At 39.9% G+C, this 25132-nt stretch overlaps 1 protein-coding gene across 8 annotated transcripts in view; it reads right to left on the bottom strand.

The window, feature by feature from the left end:
* CCNT2 (cyclin T2) overlaps positions 1-23232 on the bottom strand; it is a 48094-nt gene extending 24862 nt beyond the window's left edge. For 2 of the 8 annotated variants that reach the window (XM_036857020.1, XM_036857022.1), the window contains exons 1-3: positions 23038-23228; positions 22132-22213; positions 20174-20200 (exon numbers count right to left, since the gene is read on the bottom strand). In XM_036857020.1, coding sequence (XP_036712915.1) covers positions 20174-20200; positions 22132-22213; positions 23038-23195 — 267 coding nt within the window. In that variant the 5' untranslated portion in view covers positions 23196-23228. Of the gene's footprint in view, positions 1-20173; positions 20201-22131; positions 22214-23037 lie in introns of those variants that run through there. The other 6 variants (XR_005020542.1, XM_036857021.1, XM_036857023.1 and 3 more) reach the window with 6 other exon arrangements.
* Positions 23233-25132: the final 1900 nt, after the last annotated feature.

The following is a 25132-nucleotide window of genomic DNA, read 5'->3' as shown; positions in this document are numbered from 1 at the left end:
CTCCCAAATTATTTTTCTGATAAGCGATTGTTACCCAGAATATATAAAGACGTCCTACAACTTAGATTTTTTTCAATAAATACATACTACAGTGCCTTAGCAACTGCACTGGGTTGAATCCACAGATGCAGAAACTTGTATACAGAGGGCAGGGCAACTGTAAAGTTCCATGCAGATTTCCTAGTGTGTGGGGGTGGGGTCCCTAAACCCTGCACTGTTCAAGGCTTAAGCATATACAAATGGCCAACACACACATGAAAAGACGCTCCAGACCATTAATCACTATGGAAATGCAAATCAAAACCACGAGATACTACTGTACACTCACTAGGATAACCATAATTTTAAAAAAAGACAGTTTAAGTGTGGCAAAAATGTGGAGAAATTGGAACCATTTAACGTTGTTTGTGGGAAGGTAAAATGGTATGAATACTTTGGAAAACCATTTGGCAGTTTCACAAAATGTCTTCAAAAAAGCTATCCAAGGGACTTCCCTGGTGGTTCAGTGGGTAAGACTCCTCACTCACAATGCAGGGGGCCCGGGTTCAATCCCTAGTCAGGGAACTAGATCCCACACGCATGCTGCAACTGAGTGTCCACATGCAGCAACTAAGAAGTCCACATGCCTCAACTAAAAGATCCCTCACGCCACAAGGAAGATCCCATGTGCCACAACTAAGAACCGGTGCAGCCAAAATAAATAAATAAAAATAAATAAAATAAATATTTAAAAAAAAAGCTACCTAAGATTACTGAGGTCTAGGTTTAACATACAATCCAGCAATTCCACTCCCAGGTATATACCCAAGAGAAAACAAAACCTTAACTCCACACAAAACCTTGCACACGAATGTTCACACCAGCATTATTCACAACAGCAAAAAATTTGAAACAATCTAGATGTCCATAAACTGATAAATGGACAAATAAAATGAGATCTATCCACACAATGAATGGAATGTTACTCAGCAGTAAAAAGGAATGAAGTGCTAATATATGCTACACCATGGGTAAATCTTGGAAACATTATGCTAAGTGTAATACCACATATTGCATAATTCCATTTATATGCTATGTCCAGAATAGGCAAATCGACAGAGACAGAATGGTTGTCCAGGATTGGGAGGGGGGAGAAAAATCAGCGAACTGCTAATAGGCATGGGGTTTCTTTTTGGGGTGATGAAAGTACTATACACTTAGATCGTGATAATGGCTGCACAACTCTATAAATATACCCACTGAATTGCACATTCTAAACTGGTGAATTTAAGGTATATTTTCATTGCCCCCAAAAGAAACCCTGTGCCCATTAGTTCACATCACATCTATTTCCTTAAATATGACATATATGGAGTACTTAACATGCCAGCTTTACAACCAGAACCACAACTTATATTTAAGTATAAAACATTAAGTTAATGCCCCAAAATTCTGTGGGGTGGTAAGGATGTTTCTATCATTTTCCTCATTCCCTAGAATGTGTATACATGTTTATAGTAGCATGTATAGTGATCTAATTTGATTTTCACTTAAAAAAATTACTGTAAACAATTTTATGTACTAAAAATACCTTTGTTATGCCTTCAAAATCAGTTTATAAATTACATAAAGTCAGTCTTCATACAGAAACCTTTGTGTGCCTTGGCTAATGCAAACACTCTTTGCATATTTGTTAACATAAAAATCTGCTCTATTCTATAGACCAAGCTCAGTTTAGAATTACTGTATCACCAAATTGTATAAAATACTTTCTTAGTTCTGGTACAAATGAGCTAAAGCCATCAAAGAAGCATATGAACTATCAAGACTAGCAGACACAAGTATGTGTGTGTGCATGAAAAAAGGTATGAATTATGTGAATATTTTACAATCATTTAATTTTGAGGGAAAAAAGCTGCTTCATGAAGACTTTATAAAGACTTGTATAAGATATGGTCAATACATTCCATCAGTCAACATATGTAACTAGACATATAGAGCACCATGTTTCAAAAAAAAGTTTTTTTTAAAACTTTGAGCTCTTTTCAGAATCAATTTGAAAAAAAATCTAACAAGAGTATCACTTGCTTTCATACGTCTATCAAACTCTCTCTGATGGATCATCCACCTTGCTTACCCAAATCTCCACAGAAAATCAGAGAAACAAGATAGCAAAACCAAGAGCCTATGGATGCTTATAACCAAACCACTTAACAAGGAAATCCCAAAATACAAACGGGAGAGGAGAAAACAGGCTACTCTAACCACAATACCTACAGTATCAGCATCTATGCAATAAGGAAAGGGAAGTAATGGGGCATGTGCTGGACTTGATAACAGTAGAAACTCAAAAGTAGCCAACAGGCATCCACTGGAAACCATGGTGGGCCAATTTGAGAACAGCAGCTAAACCTGGGAAAAATTTTGTCAAGTCCAATTAAGTGGATGAATGCATGAGGACTAGAGTAAGGCTTAAAGGGTTGAAGCTAACTTCTATGAACTTTTGAAACTGATCTCCCAAGCCTCTCTTCCAGGACTCCATATTGAAGAAAAGCTTCTGGGAACAAAAAGCAAAATTGGCAGGATAGGTACAAGGCAAAGCAGAGATAAAAATGAGGTAGGGGAACTCAGCCAGGAAACCCCAGAAAGCAACCTGCTACATTTCTGAATATTACACAAAATAACAGTGAAGTTAGAAAAGCTCCTCTGAAACACATCTACTTAAAGCTCAGGAAAACTAATCTCTGAAAAGAGTGAGTATCACAAAAAGTATTTAGGTGTTACAAAGATACTATAAGAAAAATTTAGAAGAGTTGTCCCTAAGCAACAAAAATCACACTAGAAAGAATTGCTTTAAAAAAAAATTCAACAGGACTTCCCTGTGGCACAGTGATTAAGAATCCGCCTGCCAATGCAGGGGACACGGGTTCGAGCCCTGGTCCGGGAAGATCCCACATGCCGCTGAGCAACTAAGCCCGTGTGCTACAACTACTGAGCCTGCGCTCTAGAGCCCACGAGCCACAACTACTGATGCCCGCGCACCTAGAGCCCGTGCTCCGCAACAAAGAGAAGCCACCGCAATGAGAAGCCTGCACACCGCAACAAAGAGTAGCCCCTGCTCACCACAGCTAGAGAAAGCCTGCGCAGCAACGAAGACCCAACTCAGCCAAAATTAAATAAATAAATAAATTTATTTAAAAAAATTCAACAAATGGTACTGAGAAAACAATATCCACATGCAAAAATCAGACCCTTACCTTACACCATATATAAAAATTAGCTCACTATGGACCAAAGACTTAAACGTAAGAACTAAAACTATAAAACTCAGAAGAAGACGGGAAATAATTTTGGATTTGGCAATGATTTCTTGGATATGACACCAAAAGCACAGGCAACAAAAGAACAAATTTGGACTTCATCAAAATTAAAAACTTTTGTGCACTAAAATATATATATATGAAGTTGGCCTACAGAATGGGAGAAAATACTTGCAAATCATGTATATGATAAAGGATCAATATCCAGAGTATATGAAGAACTCATATAACTTAACAACAAAACACCCAACTAAAATATGGACAAAGGACTTGAGTAGACATTTCTCCAAAGAAGATAAATGACCAATAAACACATGAAAAGATGCTCAACACCAGTAGTCATCAGAGAATCTCAAATCAAAACTACAATGAAATATCACTTCACACCTATTAGAATGGTTATTATCAGAAAACCAGAAAACAGTAAGTGTTGGTGGGGCTTCCCTGGTGGCACAGTGGTTAAGAATCCGCCTGCCAATGCAGGGGACACGGGTTCGAGCCCTGGTCCGGGAAGATCCCACATGCTGCGTAGCAACTAAGCCCGTGAGCCACAACTACTGAGCCTGCACTCTAGAGCCCGCACGCTCAGAGCCCGTGCTCTACAACAAGAGAAGCCACCACAATGAAGAGTAGCCACTTGCCGCAACCAGAGAAAAGCCTGTGCGCAGCAACAAAGACCCAATGCAGCCAAAAACACCAAAAAAAAGAGTGCTGGTGAGGATGTGAAATTGGCATCTGTGTGCATTACTAGTTGGAATATGAGATGGTGCTATTGCTATGGAAAACAGTATGGCAGTTCCTAAAAAAATTAAACCCAGAATTACAATGTGATCCAGTAAATCCATTTCTGGGTATACACCCCGAAATACTGAAAGCAAGGAATTGAGCAATTTGTACATTCATGTTTATAGCACCTATCCATCTGTACATTAACAAATTAAAATGGATGAACAACTGTAGTACAAACATACAATGGAATATTACTCAGCTTTAGAAAGAAAGGAAATTCTGACATGCTACAACAAACATGAATCTTGAAGACATCAGGTAAAGTGAAATAAGCTAGACATGAAAGTTCAAATATTTTAAGATTCCACTTATAGGAGATACAAAAGAATAGTGAAATTCATAGCAAAGTAGAATGGTGGTTGCCGGGGGGCAGGGAGGAAGGGGAAATGTGAAGTTTGATTAATAAATAGACTTTCAGTTTGTGAAGATAAAACGTTCTGGATATGGATGGATGGTGGGGATGGGTGCACACAATGTGAATGTACTTAATACCACTGAACTGTACACTTAAAAATGGTTTAAATGTTACATTTTACCACAATTAAAAGACACCAAAAAATTTAACAAACCAACACACCTCCAAACTAACAGACATTAAAAAAATGATTCAGGCACCTTCAAGATTGTGGAGGAGTAAGACATGGAGATCACCTTCCTCCCCACAAACACATCAAAACTACATCTACATATGGAACTACTCCTACAGAACACCTACTGAACGCTGGTAGAAGACCTCAGACCTCTCAAAAGGCAAGAAACTCCCCACATACCTGGGTAGGGCAAAAGAAAAAAGGAAAAACAGAGACAAAAGAATAGGGACAGGACCTGCACCTCTGGGAGGGAGCTGTGGAGGAAAGGTTTCCACACACTAGGAAGCCCCTTCGCGGGCGGAGACTGTGGGTGGTGGAGGGGGGAAGCTTCAGAGCCACGGAGGAGAGCGCAGCAACAGGGGTGCGGAGGGCAAAACGGAGAGATTCCCGCACAGAGGATCGGTGCCAACCAGCACTCACCAGCCAGAGAGGCTTGTCTGCTCACCCGCCGGGGCGGGCGGGGGCTGGGAGCTGAGGCTTGGGTGTCGGAGGTCAGATCCCAGGGAGAGGACTGGGGTTGGCGGTGTGAGCACAGCCTGAAGGGGGCTAGTGCGCCACAGCTAGCTGGGAGGGAGCCCGGGAAAAAGTCTGGAGCTGCCGAAAAGGCAAGAGACCACTGTTTCCTGGCGCGCGAGGAGAGGGGATTCAGAGCACCGCCTAAATGAGCTGTAGAGACAGGCACGAGCCATGGCTATCAGCACAGACACTAGAGAGGAGCATGAGACACTAAGGCTGCTGCTGCAGCCACCAAGAAGCCTGTGTGCAAGCACAGGTCACTCTCCACACCTCCCCTCCCGGGAGCCGGTGCCACCCGCCACTGCCAGGGCCCCATGATCCAGGGACAACTTCCCTGGGAGAACACATGGCGCGCCTCAGGCTGGTGCAATATCATACTGGCCTCTGCCGCTGCAGGCTCGCCCCGCATTCCATACCCCTCCCCGACCCAGGGCCTGAGTGAGCCAGAGCCCCCTAATCAGCCAATCCTTTAACCCTGTCCTGTCTGGGTGGGGAACAAACGCCCTGAGGTGACCTACACGCAGAGGTGGGTCCAAATCCAAAGCTGAACCCCAGGAGCTGTGCGAACAAAGAAGAGAAAGGGAAATTTCTCCAGGCAGCCTCAGGAGCAGCGGATTAAAGCTCCACAATCAACTTGACGTACCTGCATCTGTGGAATACCTAAATAGACAACGAATCATCCCAAAATTGAGGCGGTGGACTTCGGGAGCAACTATAGATTTGGGGTTTGCTTTCTGCATCTCATTTATTTCTGGTTTTATGTTTATCTTAGTTTAGTATTTAGAGCTTATTATGACTGGTAGATTTGCTTATTGATTTGGTTGCTCTCTTCCTTTTTTTATTTTTATATATATATATTTTTTTCCTTTTTCTCTTTTTGTGTTTATGTGTATGCTTCTTTGTGTGATTTGTCTGTATAGCTTTGCTTTTGCCATTTCTCCTAGGGTTCTGACTGTCCGTTTTTTGTTTTTGTTTTTTAGTATAGCTTTTAGTGCTTGTTATCATTGGAAGATTTGTTTTTTGGTTTGGTTGCTCTCTTCTTCCCTTCTCTCTTTTTAAAATTACTTTTTAAATTTTTAACAATTAATTTCTATTTTAATACCTTTATTTACTTATTTCCTTTCTTTCTTTCTTTCTTTTTTTCCCTCCCTTTTCTTCTGAGCTGTGTGGCTGACAGGGTCTTGGTGCTCTGGCTGGGTGTCAGGCCTGTGCCTCTGAGGTGGGAGAGGCGACTTCAGGACACTGGTCCAACAAACACCTCCCGACCCCACGTAATAACAAACTGCAAAAGCTCTCCCACAGATCTCCATCTCAACGCCAAGATCCAGCTCAACTCAACGACCAGCAAGCTACAGTGCTGGACACCCTATGCCAAACAATTAGCAACACAGGAACACAGCCCCATCCATTAGCAGAGAGGCTGCCTAAAATCATAATAAGGTCACAGACACCCCAAAACACACCACCAGATGCTGTCCTGCCCATCAGAAAGACAAGATCCAACCTCATCCACCAGAACACAGGCACTAGTCTCCTCCACCAGGAAGCCTACACAACCCACTGAACCAACCTTACCCACTGGGAGGAGACACCAAAAACAATGGGAACTACGAACCTGCAGCCTGCAAAATGGGGACCCCAAACACAGTAAGTTAAGCAAAATGAGAAGACAAAGAAATACACAGCAAATGAAAGAGCAAGGTAAAAACCCACCAGACCTAACAAATGAAGAGGAAATAGGCAGTCTACCTGAAAAAGAATTGAGTAATGATAGGAAAGATGATCCAAAATCTTGGAAATAGAATGAAGAAAATACAAGAAACGTTTAACAAGGACCTAGAAGAACTAAAGAGCAAACAAACAGTTATGAACACCACAATAAATGAAGTTAAAAATTCTCTAGAAGGAATCAATAGCAGAATAACTGAGGCAGAAGAATGGATACATGACCTGGAAGATAAAATAGTGGAAATAACTACCACAAAGCAGAAAAAAGAAAAAAATATGAAAAGAATTGAGGACAATCACAGAGACCTCTGGAACAACATTAAACACAACAACATTCAAATTACAGGAATCCCAGAAGAAGAAGAGAAAAAAAAAAAAGAGACTGAAAAAATATTTGAAGAGATTATAGTTGAAAACTTCCCTAATATGGGAAAGGAAATAGTCAATCAAGTCCAGGAAGCACAGAGAGTCCCATACAGGATAAATCCAAGGAGAAACACGCCAAGACACATATTAATCAAACTATCCAAAATTAAATACAAAGGAAAAATATTAAAAGCAGCAAGGGAAAAACAACAAATAACATACAAGGGAATCCCCAGAAGGTTAACAGCTGATCTTTCAGCAGAAACTCTGCAAGCCACAAGGGAGTGGCAGGACATATTTAAAGTGATGAAAGGGAAAAACCTACAACCAGATTACTCTACCCAGAAAGGATCTCATTCAGATTGGATGGAGAAACTAAAACCTTTACAGATAAGCAAAAGCTAAGAGAATTCTGCACCACCAAACCAGCTCTCCAACAAATGCTAAAGGAACTTCTCTAAGCAGGAAACACAAGAGAAGGAAAAGACTTACAATAACAAACCCAAAACAAGAGAATGGTAATAGAAACATACATATCGATAACTACCTTAAATGTAAATGGATTAAATGCTCCCACCAAAAGACATAGACTGGCTGAATGGATACAAAAACAACACCCGTATATATGCTGTCTACAAGAGACCCACCTCAGACCTAGGAACACATACAAACTGAAAGTGAGGGGATGGAAAAAGATATTCCATGCAAATGGAAATCAAAAGAAAGCTGGAGTAGCAATTCTCAAATCAGACAAAATAGACTTTAAAATAAAGACCATTAAAAGAGACAAAGAAAGACCCTACATAATGATCAAGGGATCAATCCAAGAAAAAGAGAAAACAATTGTAAATATTTATGCACCCAACACAGGAGCACCTCAATACATAAGGCAAATGCTAACAGCCAAAAAAGCGGAAATAGACAGTAACACAATCATAGCAGGGGACTTTAACACCCCACTTTCACCAATGGACAAATCATCCAAAATGAAAATAAATAAGGAAACACAAGCTTTAAATGATATGTTAAACAAGATGGACTTAATTGATATTTATACGACATTCCATCCAAGAACAGCAGATTACACTTTCTTCTCAAGTGCTCATGGAACATTCTCCAGGATAGATCATATCTTGGGTCACAAATCAAGCCTTGGTAAATGTAAGAAAATTGAAATTGTATCAAGTATCTTTTCCAACCACAATGCTATGAGACTAGACATCAATTACAGGAAAAAATCTGTAAAAAATACAAATACATGGAGGCTAAACAATACACTACTTAACCAAGAGATCACAGAAGAAATCAAAAAGGAAACCAAAAAATACCTAGAAACAAATGACAATGAAAACACGATGACCCAAAACCTATGGGATGCAGCAAAAGCAGTTCTAAGAGTGAAGTTTATAGCAATACAATCCTACCACAAGAAACAAGAAAAATCTCAAATAAACAACCTAACCTTACACCTAAAGCTATTAGAGAAAGAAGAACAAAAAACCACCGAAGTTAGCAGAAGGAAAGAAATCATAAAAATCAGATAAGAAAAACGAAAAAGAAATGAAGGAAACGATAGCAAAGATCAGTAAAACTAAAAGCTGGTACTTTGAGAAGATAAAATTAATAAACCATTAGCCAGACTCATCAAGAAAAAAAGGGAGAAGACTCAAACCAACAGAATTAGAAATGAAAAAGAAGTAACAACTGACACTACAAAAATACAAAGGATCATGAGAGATTACTACAAGCAACTCTAGGCCAATAGAATGGACAAACTGGAAGAAATGGACATTCTTAGAAAAGCACAACCTTCTGAGACTGAACCAGGAAGAAACAGAAAATATAAACAGACCAATCACAAGCACTGGAATTGAAACTCTGATTAAAAATCTTCCAACAAACAAAAGCCCAGGACCAGATGGTTTCACAGGTGAATTCAAACATTTAGAGAAGAGCTAACACCTATCCTTCTCAAACTCTTCCAAAACATAGCAGAGGGAGGAACACTCCCAAACTCATTCTACGAGGCCACCATCACCCTGATACCAAAACCAGACAAAGATGTCACAAAGAAAGAAAACTACAGGCCAATATCACTGATGAACATAGATGCAAAAATCCTCAACAAAATACTAGCAAACTGAATCCAACAGCACATTAAACGGATCATACACCATGATCAAGTGCGGTTTATTGAAGGAATGCAAGGATTCTTCAATATCTTCAATATATGCAAATCAATCAATGTGATACACCATATTAACAAACTGAAGGAGAAAAATCATATGATCATCTCAATAGATGCAGAAAAAGCTTTTGACAAAATTCAACACCCATGTATGATAAAAACCCTCCAGAAAGTAGGCATAGAGGGAACTTATCTCAACATAATAAACGCCATATATGACAAACCCACAGCCAACATCGTTCTCAATGGTGAAAAACTGAAAGCATTTCCACTAAGATCAGGAACAAGACAAGGTTGCCCACTCTCACCACTATTATTCAACATTGTTTTGGAAGCTTTAGCCACAGCAATCAGAGAAAAAAAGAAATAAAAAGAATCCAAATTGGAAAAGAAGAAGTAAAACTGTCACTGTTTGCAGATGACATGATACTATACATAGAGAATCCTAAAAATGCTACCAGAAAACTACTAGAGCTAATCAATGAATTTGGTAAAGTAGCAGGATACAAAATTAAAGCACAGAAACCTTTTGCATTCCTATACACTAATGATGAAAAATCTGAAAGAGAAATTAAGAAAACACTCCCATTTACCACTGCAAGAAAAAAAATAAAATACCTAGGAATAAACCTACTTAATGAGACAAAAGACCTGTATACAGAAAACTATAAGACACTGATGAAAGAAATTAAAGATGATACAAACAGATGAGATATATTGTATTCATGGATTGGAAAAATTAACATTGTTAAAATGACCATGCTACTCAAGGCAATCTACAGAGTCAGTGCAATCCCTATCCAACTACCAATGGCATTTTTCACAGAACTAGAATAAAAAACTGCACAATTTGTATGGAAACACAAAAGACCCCGAATAGCCAAAGCAACCCTGAGAAAGAAAAACGGAGCTGGAGGAGTCAGGCTCCTTGACTTCAGACTATACTACAAAGCTACAGTAATCAAGAAAGTATGGTACTGGCACAAAAACAGAAATATAGATCAATGGAACAGGATAGAAAGCCCAGAGATAAACCCATGCACATACAGTCACCTTATCTTTGATAAAGGAGGCAAGAATATACAATGGAGAAAAGACAGCCTCTTCAGTAAGCGGTGCTGGGAAAACTGGACAGCTACATGTAAAAGAACGAAATTAGGGCTTCCCTGGTGGCGCAGTGGTTGAGAATCTGCCTGCCAATGCAGGGGACACGGGTTCGAGCCCTGGTCTGGGAGGATCCCACATGCCGTGGAGCAGCTGGGCGCGTGAGCCACAATTGCTGAGCCAGCGCATCTGGAGCCTGTGCGCCGCAACAAGAGAGACCACGATAGTGAGAAGCCCGCGCACCGCGATGAAGAGTGGCCCCCGCTCGCCGCAACTGGAGAGAGCCCTCGCACAGAAAAGAAGACCCAACACAGCCATAAATTAATTAATTAATTAATTTTAAAAAAAAGTGCAGGAGGAAACCTAGATATGAATGAGTGACCAAGAATCAGACCATGAGTCCATAAAAAGACATGCCCTGATAACACCTTTCAGATGCATTTTACCTAACACAGTGATTCTCCACTGATAAGCTGCTGCAGAAGAAAATAAATTAGAAAAAAAAAAAAAAAAAGAACGAAATTAGAACACTCCCTAACACCATACACAAAAATAAACTCAAAAGACCTAAATGTAGGGGCTTCCCTGGTGGCGCAGTGGTTGAGAATCTCCCTGCTAATGCAGGGGACACGGGTTCGAGCCCTGGTCTGGGAGGATCCCACATGCCGCGGGGCAACTAGGCCCGTGAGCCACAGCTACTGAGCCTGTGCGTCTGGAGCCTGTGCTCCGCAACAAGAGAGGCCGCAATAGTGAGAGGTCCGCGCACCCCGATGAAGAGTGGCCCCCACTTGCCGCAACTAGAGAAAGCCCTAGCACAGAAATGAAGACCCAACATAGCAATCAATCAATCAATCAATCAATAAATCTTTAAAAAAAAAAAAAAGACCTAAATGTAAGGCCAGACACTATCAAACTCTTAGAGGAAAACATAGGCAGAACACTCTATGACATAAATCACAGCAAGATCCTTTTTGATCCACCTCCTAGAGAAATGGAAATAAAAACAAAAATAAACAAAGGGGACCTAATGAAACTTAAAATCTTTTGCACAGCAAAGGAAACCATAAACAAGATGAAAAGACAACCCTCAGAATGGGAGGAAATATCTGCAAACAAAGCTACTGACAAAATATACAAGAAGCTCATGCAGCTCAGTATCAAAAAAACAAACAACCCAATCCAAAAATGCGCAGAAGACCTAAACAGACATTTCTCCAAAGAAGATATACAGATTGCCAACAAACACATGAAAGGATGCCCAACATCACTAATCATTAGAGAAATGCAAATCAAAACTACCGTGAGGTATCACCTCACACCAGTCAGAATGGCCATCATCAAAAAATCTACAAACAATAAATGCTGGAGAGGGTGTGGAGAATAGGGAACCCTCTTGCACTGTTGGTAGGAATGTACATTGATACAGCCACTATGGAGAACAGTATGGAGGTTCCTTAAAAAACTAAAAATAGAACTACCATACGACCCAGCAATCCCACTACTGGGCATATACCCTGAGAAAACCAAAATTCAAAAAGTCACGTACCACAATGTTCATTGCAGCTCTATTTACAATAGCCAGGACATGGAAGCAACCTATGTGTCCATCGACAGATAAGTGGATAAAGAAGATGTACCATATATATACAATGGAATATTACTCAGCCATAGAAAGAAACGAAACTGAGTTATTTGTAGTGAGGTGGATGGACCTAGAGTCTTTCATACAGAGTGAAGTAAGTCAGAAAGAGAAAAACAAATACCGTATGCTAACACATATATATGGAACCCACCCCCCAAAAAAATGGTTCTGAAGAACATACGGGCAGGACAGGAATAAAGACGCAGACGTAGAGAATGGACTTGACACGGGGAGGGGGAAGGGTAAGCTGGGACGAAGTGAGAGAGTGGCATGGACATATATACACTACCAAATGTAAAACAGATAGCTAGTGGGAAGCAGGCGCATAGCACAGGGAGATCAGCTAGGTGCTTTGTGTCCACCTAGAGGGGTGGGATAGGGAGGGTGGGAGGGAGATGCAAGAGGGAGGAGATATGTGGATGTATGTATATGTATAGCTGATTCACTCTGTTATACAGCAGAAACTAACAAAGCACTGTAAAGCAATTATACTCCAATAAAGATGTTAAAAAAAGAGAGGAAAAAAAAAGAAAAAAAAAAGATTCATAACACAAAACCTAAGTAAAAAAGATATGAAATCACACATTCAAAGAGCACATCACACACCTGAGCATATCAACCCAGAACCACCTAGATTTTTAAGGAAAAAAAATCCTTTGATCACTTAGGCGAAAATAAATATAAGAAAATTAGGTCACCACTCAAACTGCCAGCAATGCTTTATATCAGGAAAAAAGAAAAAAGCAATTGTTACATATTTAAGATACTCAAGAAAAGAAAGCACAAGCCAAGAATTTTATATCCAGCAAAACTGACCTTGGATATAAAGGGCACAAAACATTATTAACATCCAAGGATTCAGACAATATTGTTTCCATGATCTTCAAGATAACTTTAAACACTCAAAATGATTACAGAGACTTCAACATACACACTGGTAGTGAACAATACAGATAAAGTTACTTGCAGAACTAAGCTTGAATGAAGATTAAAAGGGAGAGTTTTGTAATGGCTATTTATGATAATGTAGATACAACTTTTAAAAACCAGGGGTGAGAGGGGAAAGCAATCAAAAACATTTAACTGTTCTCAGTAATTATACTGGTGGTGGTTGTACTGTAATTCTGAGACATGTTTGTGTAATGTGGGATTAAGTTAACAAGTGATATTGGGATATTTAAATTCTATCATTCCCACATCCTTCAAAACTAAGATTTTTGGTGTGAAATAAAGGTCACAGAGATGTAATACAAAAGAGGTTAAAAAAAAAAAAAGTTAAGTAAAAAATGCTATTGTTGCTTGAATCAGAATGAATTCCTAAGATATCTTAAATATAAGTATTTAAAATGTATATATATAACAAGTCCACCTATATTTTGTATAGTTCATATATTTAGTGTTAAATGAATAATAAACAATATGTTGACGTGTATAGCGAATACATATTTACTGTACTATGTATTTCCTTGCTCTGTTCACTGAAGATGCCTAAAAACAAGACAAACTTAGCAACAATGAGTATCTCCAGGGTCCAGGTTGATATCTTGAAATACCACTTTCTACTAAAAGAAAAAGCAGGGTTTCTTAAAGAAATGGCCATTTCAGCTGTGGACATAAAATGTACAAGATGAACCTGGAATACTGAGGAAACTATCCCAGACTATATGGGTACAGACAGAGTTACTAGATGGTCCAGCAATTCTACTCCTGGGTATATATTCAAGAGAAACCAAAACACGTATCTACACAAAAACATACATAAATGTTCATAGCAGCAATATAACAGCCAAAAAGTAGAACAACCCAAATGTCCACTAACTAATAAATGTATATACAAAATGTGGTATAATTGTAGTTTAGCAAGAAAAATAAATGAAGTACTGATACATGCTACAACACAGATGAACCTTGAAAACATTACGTACTAAGTGAAAGAGGCCAGTCATAAAGGACCACACATTGAATGATTCCATTTATAGGGACTGTCCAGAATAGGCTGGTTGGAAGAATGGGAAGAGATGGCTAAAGGATGTGGGATTTCTTCTTGGGGTGATACAGATTTCTAAAATTGATGTACAACTTTGTGAACGTACGCAAAAACCACTGAATTGTACACTTTCAAAGGATGAAATATATGGTATGTGAATTTTATCTCAACAAAGGTGGTAAATATAGGGCAACAATCAAGTATTTATTCTGCCTTTCCTATATGAACTTGTACCACCGGATGTCCAAACAGTGATGAATCACAACATTTCACTATACAAATATTCCAATTAATAAATGAAGAAGAAATGACAGAATTAAAGTATCACAATGAATAAAAGGATCTAGGCATTGAATATCGACAGCTGCTAACACCACAAAAAGACAACCAGACATTAGGTGCCTGCTGATTAAAGAATATAACATCACCTGTAGCCCTGCCAAAAGAATCTAACATTAGTCTGATCAAATTTCTGGATCCAACTGGCAATTTGCAGGGAATACAGGAACAAAGGAACATAATAAACTGCACCATGAATATACAGTTAGCAAAACCCAGACAGGTGGAAACTCTACAGGTATAATGTCCTAGGTCCTTCAACAGATAAAATTTAAGTAAAAGAAAGGGATAGAGGGGAAACCTGTATCTTGAGAGATTTAAGAAACCTATCAAATCTTTAATAATGGGAAAGGATAGGAGAGTTTTTCCATCCCTTTGTGGAGGAAAGGAAAGGGTTGACATTGGGATGAAGCACATGAAGGCACTTCTGGGGTAGTAAGCAAAGTTCCCTTGTTTGATTTGAGTGATAGTTACAAAGTTGTTTACCTTATAATAATTCACTATGCTATACATTTAGTGGTTTTACATGTTTGTGTTTCATTTTATAACAATTAACAAAACCCACTTCCTCCACGCTTCCGCTGTTGGGGGGCACGGGTTCAATCCCTGGTCGGGGAATTAAGATCTTGCATGCTGCGTGGCATGGCCAAAAAAACTCAACCAACCAACCAACCAAACAAAAAACACAAAAAAACCCACTTCATTTCATATATGCACAGTTACACTACAGCACTAAAGAATATCAAATAGATGAAATAGAACAGGACCCAAAGGATAAGGTCAGAGAATCAAACAGAAGTGAAAGAGTGGAGTTATCTAGGGAATGGTTTATGGAGAGTTGGAACTTCAGCTCAGTCTCACAACCTCACAGGTCAGGATCACATGCAAAGTGAAGGGAAAGCACCACATGGAAAAACAGGGATGCACAATGCGTAAATCCTAAGACTGATGTATGGCTGAAGGAGGAATTGGGGCCTAACTCAAAAGAGGACTTCACTGGATTTCGTCCAATGAGAAAAGCAAATCAAAATCTGAGAGTATTTTCATTATTCACTTGTATACTCATCTCCTCCTTAGAAATCACTGGCATCAATACTTAGTGTGCCCTATTTCTGAAACACATTAGCAACATTTCTTAAACATATTAGACACAAGTGAGAACTGCAGCATGCAATCAGGCTAGGGATCTAGGTTCAAATGCCAATCACATAACGGCTACTTTCTGGACAAGTAACTTAGTAATTGCATCTGTTTCCTCAGGAGGAGAATACTTCAGCTGCCATAGTAAAATGCCTATTACATAGTGGGATTTTTTTTTTTTAATAATTTATTTTCTTTATTTTTGGCTGCGTTGGGTCTTTGTTGCTGCGCACGGACTTTCTCTAGTTGCAGCGAGCGGGGGCTACTCTTCGTTGCAGTGTGTGGGCTTCTCATTGCAGTGGCTTCTCTTGTTGCAGAGCATGGGCTCTAGTTGTTGTGGCATGCGGGCTCAGCAGTTGTGACTCACGGGCTATAGAGTGCAGGCTCAGTAGTTATGGCGCACGGGCTTAGTTGCTCTCCAGCACGTGGTATCTTCCCGGACCAGGGCTCGAACCCGTGTCCCCTGCATTGGCAGGCAGATTCTTAACCACTGTGCCACCAGGGAAGCCCTACAGAGTGGGATCTTAATAAATTTTCATCCACACAATTTATAGTTGAAAAGGAATTTAGAAATCATCTAATAATCTCAAATTTACAATCCAGGAAATGTGTTTGGTCAGTACATATCATTTTGAACATAAAAGATACAGAATACATCCATTATCGCAAAAAGTTCTACTGGACAGCCCTACAGTATTTCCTAGTAGCATTAATGGATTTTGAACATAAGATTATTCTTCGACTAATTGCTTTATTAAATTAAAAAGCAGAAGCATAAGTGCGCTATAATATAAACAACCACTCAGATTTCAAAGACATTTTACTTTAGCAGGTAAAGGAATGAAACATGCTGATTTAACTTCTATAAAACGGCCATTGTACAGTCATCCCTCAGTAGCCACAGGCGGGGGATTGGTTCTAGGACCCCTCCACATTGACCGAAATCCATGGATACTCAAGTCTCTTATATAAAATGACGTAGTAATAGCATATATCCTATGCACATCCTTCCTTACACTTTAAGTCATCTCTAGATCACTTATAATACCTAATACAATGCAAATGCTATGTAAATAGTTGCTGGTGTGGGGTAAATAAAAGTTTTGCTTTTTGTAAATGAATTTTTTCCCAAATATTTTTGATCTGCAGTTGGTTGAATCCACAGATGCAGAACCCACAGACATGGAGGGCTGACTGTATAACAGATTATGAGACACAGGGGAAACATCAAAATTTAAACGAACAGTCTTCAACTTTAGCAGGCATCAGTATCACCTGGGAAGCTTGTTAAGGTAGAGGATCCCAGGTCCCACCACAAATATTCTGATTACATAGATCTAAGGTACAGCCCACTAAAGCATATTTTAGAGGAGCATCCTGATAATTCTCATGCCGAGCGTTGGTGAATCACAACTGGCACATCACAAAAGCTTTACACATCAACTGCTTTTAGTGAAAATTTTCAGGGCTATGAAAAGATTCCTAATAACAGATACTTGAGGCAGAAATAGTGATAACTGCATGAACAACGGAGTCTAGATCTGGGTGCGATTTTTAGCTTTCGTCACTCTGCTGCTGTGTGACTTCAGACAAAGTGTTTAACCTTTATGATTCTTTTCTTCCTTATCTGGGGTAAGGAAGAGAATATCAACCTTAAGTAAATGTTTAGGAACCACATACCAAAATAAACCTAACAAGGAAAAACAAACGCCAAAACCCAAGAATCTCTTCCCATGAAATCAGTAAATAAATATAGGTAGACATTTATCTCCAGATAAACATAAAGGTAATGAAATAAAGCAAAATTAAAGGCTGGTAGATTTGAGTAACAAAAAAATTTATGTCAAAACCCACCATAAACAAAATTAGAAGCCAAACTACTAAAATATCTTCTAATATGATAAGATTCGTAACAAGCTCAAATAAGAGGCTAAAAAACACATTAGTACTTAACAGAAAAGCAACATTAACAAGCTAAATTTAAACTTTAAATTTTAGAAATATCGAAACGTTTCCCTAAAGCCCCCAATTAGAAAAAGATTGCAAATGTGATCTTTGTCCTTATGGTCCTTGAAGAATTACAGATGAATAGTCTATTTCTTACTAGAACAGATAAAATTCACCAAACACTCAAAATTAATCTAGTGACGATAACATCGCTTTTAGTCTCACTTCTTAACTCTTTAGGTTAACCCATGGTTTCTTCAACCTCAGCCCTACTGACATTTTGCACCTGGTAACTTTTTGTTTTGCAGGAACATGCTATGCATCGTAGGATGTTTAGCAGCATCCCCAGCTTCTATCCACCAGATGCCAGTAGTACCCCTTTCCCATCTGGGACACCAAAAATGTCTCTAAACATTGTTAAATGTCCCTTGGTTGGCAAAGCTGCCTCTGGTTGAGATCCACTGGGTCAATCTATACTATCCTTTTCTGGTGCCATATTAAAAATTACTTCTCCAGAAACAGCCACATCTAACCCCAACCAGGACCAGTCCAATTCTGTATGTTCTCAATATTGCTGTTGTGTGCTGGATCTAAGAACTGTGAAAAAAACAAACAAAAACCCTTTTCTGTGCTGGAAAAAATACACACATATATGCCTGCACAAGCAAAAACTATTTCTGAAAGGGCACACAGAAACTGTGCACAGCAAATGCTGTAGGGCAGGGGGCTTAGGCACCTGGATGGGAGGGAGGTTTATCATATCCCTTTTTCTACTGTTTTCATTTACCATGTGTCTGTTAGTTTTCAATAATAAAACATTTAAAATGTGTCTATGTGGGGAGGATGAATATAGAGGAAAATGTAGAAGAATTCACTCAACAGACCCATGAGCAACAAGATTTGATACATTCTATTGACGAACTATTGCCAAATATCAACTTTATGTGAGGTACTGGTGAGTATAGCCAAAAAGAAAGGAAACAAAACCTCCCTGTCCTTTTGGGGCGGGGGGGGGGGGGGGTGTTACATTTAACTTTATCTAGATTCCTATGTTTGAGAGAAATTTAGGGCTTTCACAATACAAATTTAAACAAAATCCTTAACTAACCAAATTGCCCAAAATGTTATTCTTTCACAAGTGGCAATTGTTTATGACAATTTTATGAGCAATTTGAGTATAAATAAGCAACAGTTAGTGTTAACTGGATGAAATCTACCATTAAAAAATCTTGAATAAATTTCTATGCAAAGACTATTAATAAAAATTAGAATGGGAGAATGCTTTATTATCGGACAAAGAACAGGGATTGTGGGCACTCTTCTAGAGAGAGAAAGGAATGGCTTTCCTTTAAATCATTTAAGTCTTTACAGGGGAAGAAAGGAATGCAAAAAGAAAATCTTTAAATTTTCAAATGGTATCTACTAGTCAAGAACCAAGTCAACTGAGAAAGATTAAGACTGCAAGCAAAAAGTGATAATCAAATTTTAGCACAAGCAAATACAAGTTCCTTTATGCGTATCAGCTGACTAATCTTAGATGTACTAAGTGAAACTCAGATATGACACAGATGGTGCATTCTTAGATGTCATCATAGTCAAAAACCATTAGTTCTGAATACTGCCCTTAACTTACTGTGTACTCTTGAGACCTTAAACACAACTACATTTAAATTTGGCATATTATAATGTTTCAATTGCTGCAGCTCAAAAAAGAGGCAACAGAACTAAAGAAAGAGAAGATTAAAATGATCACATGAATTGGAGCGAGATATGAGACTAGACCATGACCAACAAAAATACTAAGAGTGTGTTCTTTACAACCTCATCTTAGAGAACTCAAAAGACTTGGAATTAATATAAGAAACAAATGCATCATAAACTTGACTAACCAAACTAATGAACAGAGTTTCTAGGAAAAGCTGGGTCAATATCTATTCTACGACTGACACTGGGGAGGATGCTCTCCCCCAGTACATACTTTGTGGAGGCACTGCTGGTTCCAGGGCTTTTTTATATACTTCATTAGATTAAGCTTGAGCTTGATCCAGCAAGGCCATTCTTCAATTACTAATCTCAATTACATAAACCTCACTGCATCCAGGGAGCAAAGGATAGATTTATCTAATTAGCATACATATAAAAGTCATTTTCTGCTGGTAGCCATCCAACCTTCTAAAAAGAGAAAGTAACAATGATAAAAGACAGCTCTGTTGACACTAACTTTTAACACAAGACCAACTTGACCTTTAGGGGATTTTTTACTTTTAAATTTGTTAATGTGAAAAAATAAAATAAAGCCACATAAATATTTTTAAATCTTTTAACATAATGAATGCATATTTATTATAAAACTAAATATATGTTGTTACTAGCATCTTTAAATTGAAGCTTGCTATGGTTTAATTTACCGAATGGTGTTCAATTTACTTAGTGGTGGAGACTCATGCTTTTTTAAAGTCTACCATGACATTCCATTATAACCTTGTAAGAAAAATTTTCCCAGTGATGTCGGGGAGTATGAATTTGAAAGTGACTCACATTCAATTTGAGACCACCCCCTTCACCCTAAAAGAATAGGAAAAAAAAAAAAGATAAAAGAGTGAGGCTGTGCAATTGATGCAAGTGTACCAACACAAATAAATATTAAAACCACTTTTGATAAAACAGCAAAGGTAAAAAAGACAATGGTTAGATATGAAGGGTGCAATTTACTTCTCAAAACAGAAATTAGCATCAGATTTCAATTATTCTCCTAATAATTACTCAATGTAAAACACTGAAGTTTGCCTTTATACACACAAGACAGAAAGTAGGGTAATAAAAATGAATACTCTGGCTTTCTTATTAAACGATGGCATTTAAGTAAAATAATAAGAGTTAGAATGCAAGTGACCTGGGCTTCACCAGTCAACTTAAAGTTACAGCTGTGAATTTTGGCTGTTAAGTAAGGTTTTGCTTTAAAGCGCACCAACCAGGCCATAGAGACAAATTATGAAAGACGGAGGGTTCAAAAAGAGAAGTGTAGTCTTGTGGTGAAATCATTACTGAAGTAGAAAAGTAAGCAAATGGGACATCTGTAGCCACATCAAGAATTTCTAGAACTATTTTGATTTGTGATTCCTACCAGCATATTCCAGGGCTACTTAAGGGAAGCCACACTTACATTACTATTCATCAGTTCACTACTGCCTTAGGAGACAATTTAAATAAAAATGTATTTCTCTCAATCTAAATGTTGTACCAAAAAGGCTTCCTCTCTCTTCCATAACACTATCACTGACCTAAGTTCTGTGTACAAGAAATAACTGGGAAAATATAAACAGAGCAAGAATCAAGCAGATTTAAAAGATGAAGAGTAGAAGCAATGGAGACTGCAAGAGACCAAAATGTATACTGTTTAATAGAAACCTATGTGCCAATCTGATAAACCAAATCAGATTTATGATCAGAAGAGATTAAAATAGGAATCAATCTAAACTACAAAGTTCTTCCTTCCAACTAAAAAAAAGGACCTTTTCAAAGACTGTTTTCTTAAAAGGTCCTAATGACAATCCACAAATTGCATAAAGTCTTCCAGGGTCAACTTTTCCACACTCCTTTCAGAATAGCATTCTATAAATAGCTGTGAGCAAAAAATATGGTGAGAAATAAGGTAGAGCTAAATATTTCTAAACAATATGCAATTTTCCTTGTTAACAGGTACAACACAGTATTCGTGTTTCTCTGAAAAGAACAGACACCGAAGTGCCGTTTTCATAACTTAAAATGAAAATTTCAACTAAACGCCACTACTCAGTTTGTCAAAATTTACAGAATATGTTCCAAATCAGTACTTTAGTATTGGAAGGTAACATTGACTTCAAACTAATTGTACATACACAGACACACCTCTGACGTAGTATTTCTGAAGCAAGACACCATTCAAACCACCAAAAATTTAAGTAGACAACTAATGCTAAAATGTGATAAACAAGAACGTTTTACAACTTAAATTGTGTTAGCAAATGAAATATTTCTGCTAAACATTTAACTCTTTCACAGGGTCATTTGAAAACAATGTTACAATTAAACTAAGCCCAATTCGCAGTATTTGAAGCAATATGAGTCCAATACAATTAAGACGTACAACAGAATGACTGGATTTTCTACAATTACATTGTACATATAAATTGTTCAAACGTTGAGTATAAAATTTAAATGAATACCAATGTAATAAATACTCTTTGAGAAAAGAAATGCTTCTGATTTATCTCTTAGCTGAAAAGACCTGGCAGAGCCTGACACAGCGCCTGGCAGCTTGTCAACACAAATTAAAAAACAAACCAACCAACCAGAAACCCCGCATTTGAAGCAAAATGTTTATCACGCGATTCACCTTCACTGTTAACTTAGAACATTAAATACAATAGTAAAATCCACGACCAACTTTTTTTCTGCATATCGATTATATCTTAAAATTTGGTTGTTTCAAAAACAGATACTAAAACAGTACTTACATTTCTATTGAATTTGGTGAAAGAATGGTGCATGTAAAACCTGTGCATATAAACAATCGCAGTGTTTATTGTAAGCTGAGAGCTGGAACGTAACGTTTAGGAAATATCGGAGAAAAACAAGATCTCTTTTCCAAAACAATTCTGAAGGAAAATTCCCGATCTACCGTTCTTTTCCAAGGCCCCCGTTCACTCAAAACCAATCCCCAAACTGTAATAATAAGGAACTAAATACCCACAGGATGGTGGCGTGGGGGCTGGCGGATCGAAAAGGCTCCACACCGAATAAATAGCAGGAATAATAACAAACGCCGAGCATTCCACTCCAATACTGCTATTAAGCGAGCCCAGGAAGGATTTATCAATGGCTACGACTAAACCCAAAATCAAACAGTTGAAACGCGCGCGCGCACCCATGCAAAACCATGCCAAGAACATAAAGACGTCCCGTGCGCTCCCAAGGTACAAGAGAATAGCCATCAAACCGGCGAGGAGAGCGGGGAAAGGCTGCAGAGAACACTTACGCCTTTCAGCATCTCCCTCCTAGCTCTCAACCCCTTCTCGGACTAGAAGTAGAAGCAGCCGCCTCTTTTCTGCGATAATCCCTAAGATTTCCCTCTCGCTCGGGCGGCACTCCCATCCCCCGCCGTCACCACGCGCGGCCCCAAATAGATTACACAACGCAGCCTCCCGGCCCGCATTCACCGGACTCCCTTCCTCCTCCCCTCCTCCGCCGCCGGCCGCTCGGAGCCTCCAGAATCCGAACCTGTCTTCCCTTACGGCGCGGCCCAGGCCCAGTTAAGACCGAGGTGGCGGCGCCATGTTCGCGGGGCACCAGGCCCGGCGACCGGGCGAGCAGTGAGGAGGACAGGGCGTGAGCGGCGGAGGGCCAAAAATAGGAAAGGATACACATTGAGACGCTGTCCCATGTCCTGGATGAGGTTGGCCGCCTGCTGGCGGTACGAGAGCTCTTTATCCGCCTCCACTCCGCAGCGGCGGCTCGGCGTGTTCTCCAGCTGTTCCCGAGTAAAGAACCAGCGAGAAGAAGCTCCACGGCCCGACGCCATGACACTTCCTCCTCCGCCCGCTCCCTCACCCACCCCCCGCCCCTCCCAGCTCGCGGACTCCCAGCCAAGGCCGCGCGACCCCGCCCCACTCCGCTCGCCGTAGACCACGCACCGCCCTTTTTCACCACCGCCGCCGCCCGTGCGCGTGCGCGGGGGCCGCCCTACCGGCTCGCCCTAGTCTTTTGCTTTCTTTTTCCTGCCCCGGGCCTCGCTCTCGCGCACGGGACCACAATGCTCCGCGCCGCTTGTCATTTGGAGGCGCCCAAAGGTGGGGGTAGGCTGGAAGGGAAAGGTCGGCGCGGTGCATGCCGGGTCTAGGATTGGCTGGGAGAAGGGCGGGGAGGAGAGGCGAGAAGAGACTGGTTTCGGGTCGGGTGGCGAGAGACGCGGGCGGGCGAGTGAGCGGGTGGGCGGCTGCGCCGTGGGGCCTGGGCGTGTGCTCTGAAATCCCGGCTGGTTCTTGGGCCGGGAGTCTGGCGGCGCTTTAAAAAAGAGAAGAACCTTCTTCTGTCGCAGTCGCACGCCACATCCTCCATTTTCCTCTAGCGTCGGTTTGCGCAGTCTCGTAGGCTCCCGACTCCCAAGTCCCCGACGGACAGCTTCCGCCCAACGGGCGGCTCTGGGAAGGACCCACCTGGGAAAGGGTGCATAAGAAATGTTTCCCCCGCCGCCTCCCCTCCCCCCCCCGCCCCCCCCCCCCCCCCCCCCCCCCCCCGCCCCCCCCCCCCCCCCGCCTCCCCCCCCCCCCCGCCCCCCCTCCCCACCCCGCCTCCCCTCCCCCCCCGCCTCCCCTCCCCACCCCGCCTCCCCTCCCACCCCGCCTACGTTTGTGCCGCACTTCAGTTCTTTTTTCCTACATTATCTTGTTTGAATCCTACGACCACGCAGGCCGTGGGTTTACTTTTTTAATTGCTTGCCAAAGGTTATTTGATTAGCAACCAGAGGAGCTGAATTTCTAAACTAGGTTTGGAGTCCCTATCTGTAGTGTGTTTTCAAATCACTCTGTGATTTGAAAGAGAAGGTTAAAGAGAAGCAGATAGTGTAAAAGGAACTGAGTTAAAAAGTTATCAGTGTTTAATATGGTAACACCGCACATATCTATTGATTAACTCTTTATCCTGTCCCTGCAAGAAATTTTGCAGACTGGGAGTCGGTGGGTCTCTGGCTCTGAGCCAGGAGCGCCTAATGTGTGTGAATAAAGTTGCTAAGTTTTAAATTTTAGCTATTTGCCAAAGATACAACGTACAGGAAAACATACTTTTTTTTTTTGCATTGTTATATCAGGATTCCTTTTTTTTTTTTTTTTTTTTTTCATGTAATGTCTGAAACATTTATATTAACATATTTCCATACATATTTCCATACAAATACAAATATAAGATTTTTAGAAATTTCATGTAATGTCTGAAACATTTATATTAACATATTTCCATACATATTTCCATACAAATACAAGATTTTTAGAAATTTCATGTAATGCCTGAAACATTTATATTAACATATTTCCATACAAATAACCCAATGAAAGTTTAGTATTAGTTGTTTTGTTTGTTTTTTTATACTGCAGGTTCTTATTAGGCATCAGTTTCATACACATCAGTGTATACATGTCAATCCCAATTGCCCAATCCAGCACACCACCATCCCCACCTCACCGCAGTTTTCCCCCCTTGGTGTCCATATGACCATTCTCTACATTTGTGTCTCAACTTCTGCCCTGCAAACTGGCTCATCTGTACCATTTTTCTAGGTTCCGCATACATGCATTAATATACGATATTTGTTTTTCTCTTTCTGACTTACTTCACTCTGTATGACAGTCTCTAGATCCATCCATGTCTCAACAAATGACTCAATTTCGTTCCTTTTTATGGCTGAGTAATATTCCATTGTATATATGTACCACAACTTCTTTATCCATTCGTCTGTTGATGGGC

Source organism: Balaenoptera musculus, chromosome 7 (genome assembly GCF_009873245.2).
Source record: "Balaenoptera musculus isolate JJ_BM4_2016_0621 chromosome 7, mBalMus1.pri.v3, whole genome shotgun sequence".
Classification (NCBI taxonomy): domain Eukaryota; kingdom Metazoa; phylum Chordata; class Mammalia; order Artiodactyla; family Balaenopteridae; genus Balaenoptera; species Balaenoptera musculus.
Note: the sequence above shows the minus strand (reverse complement) of the source record. Positions and strands in the feature narration are given on the sequence as shown.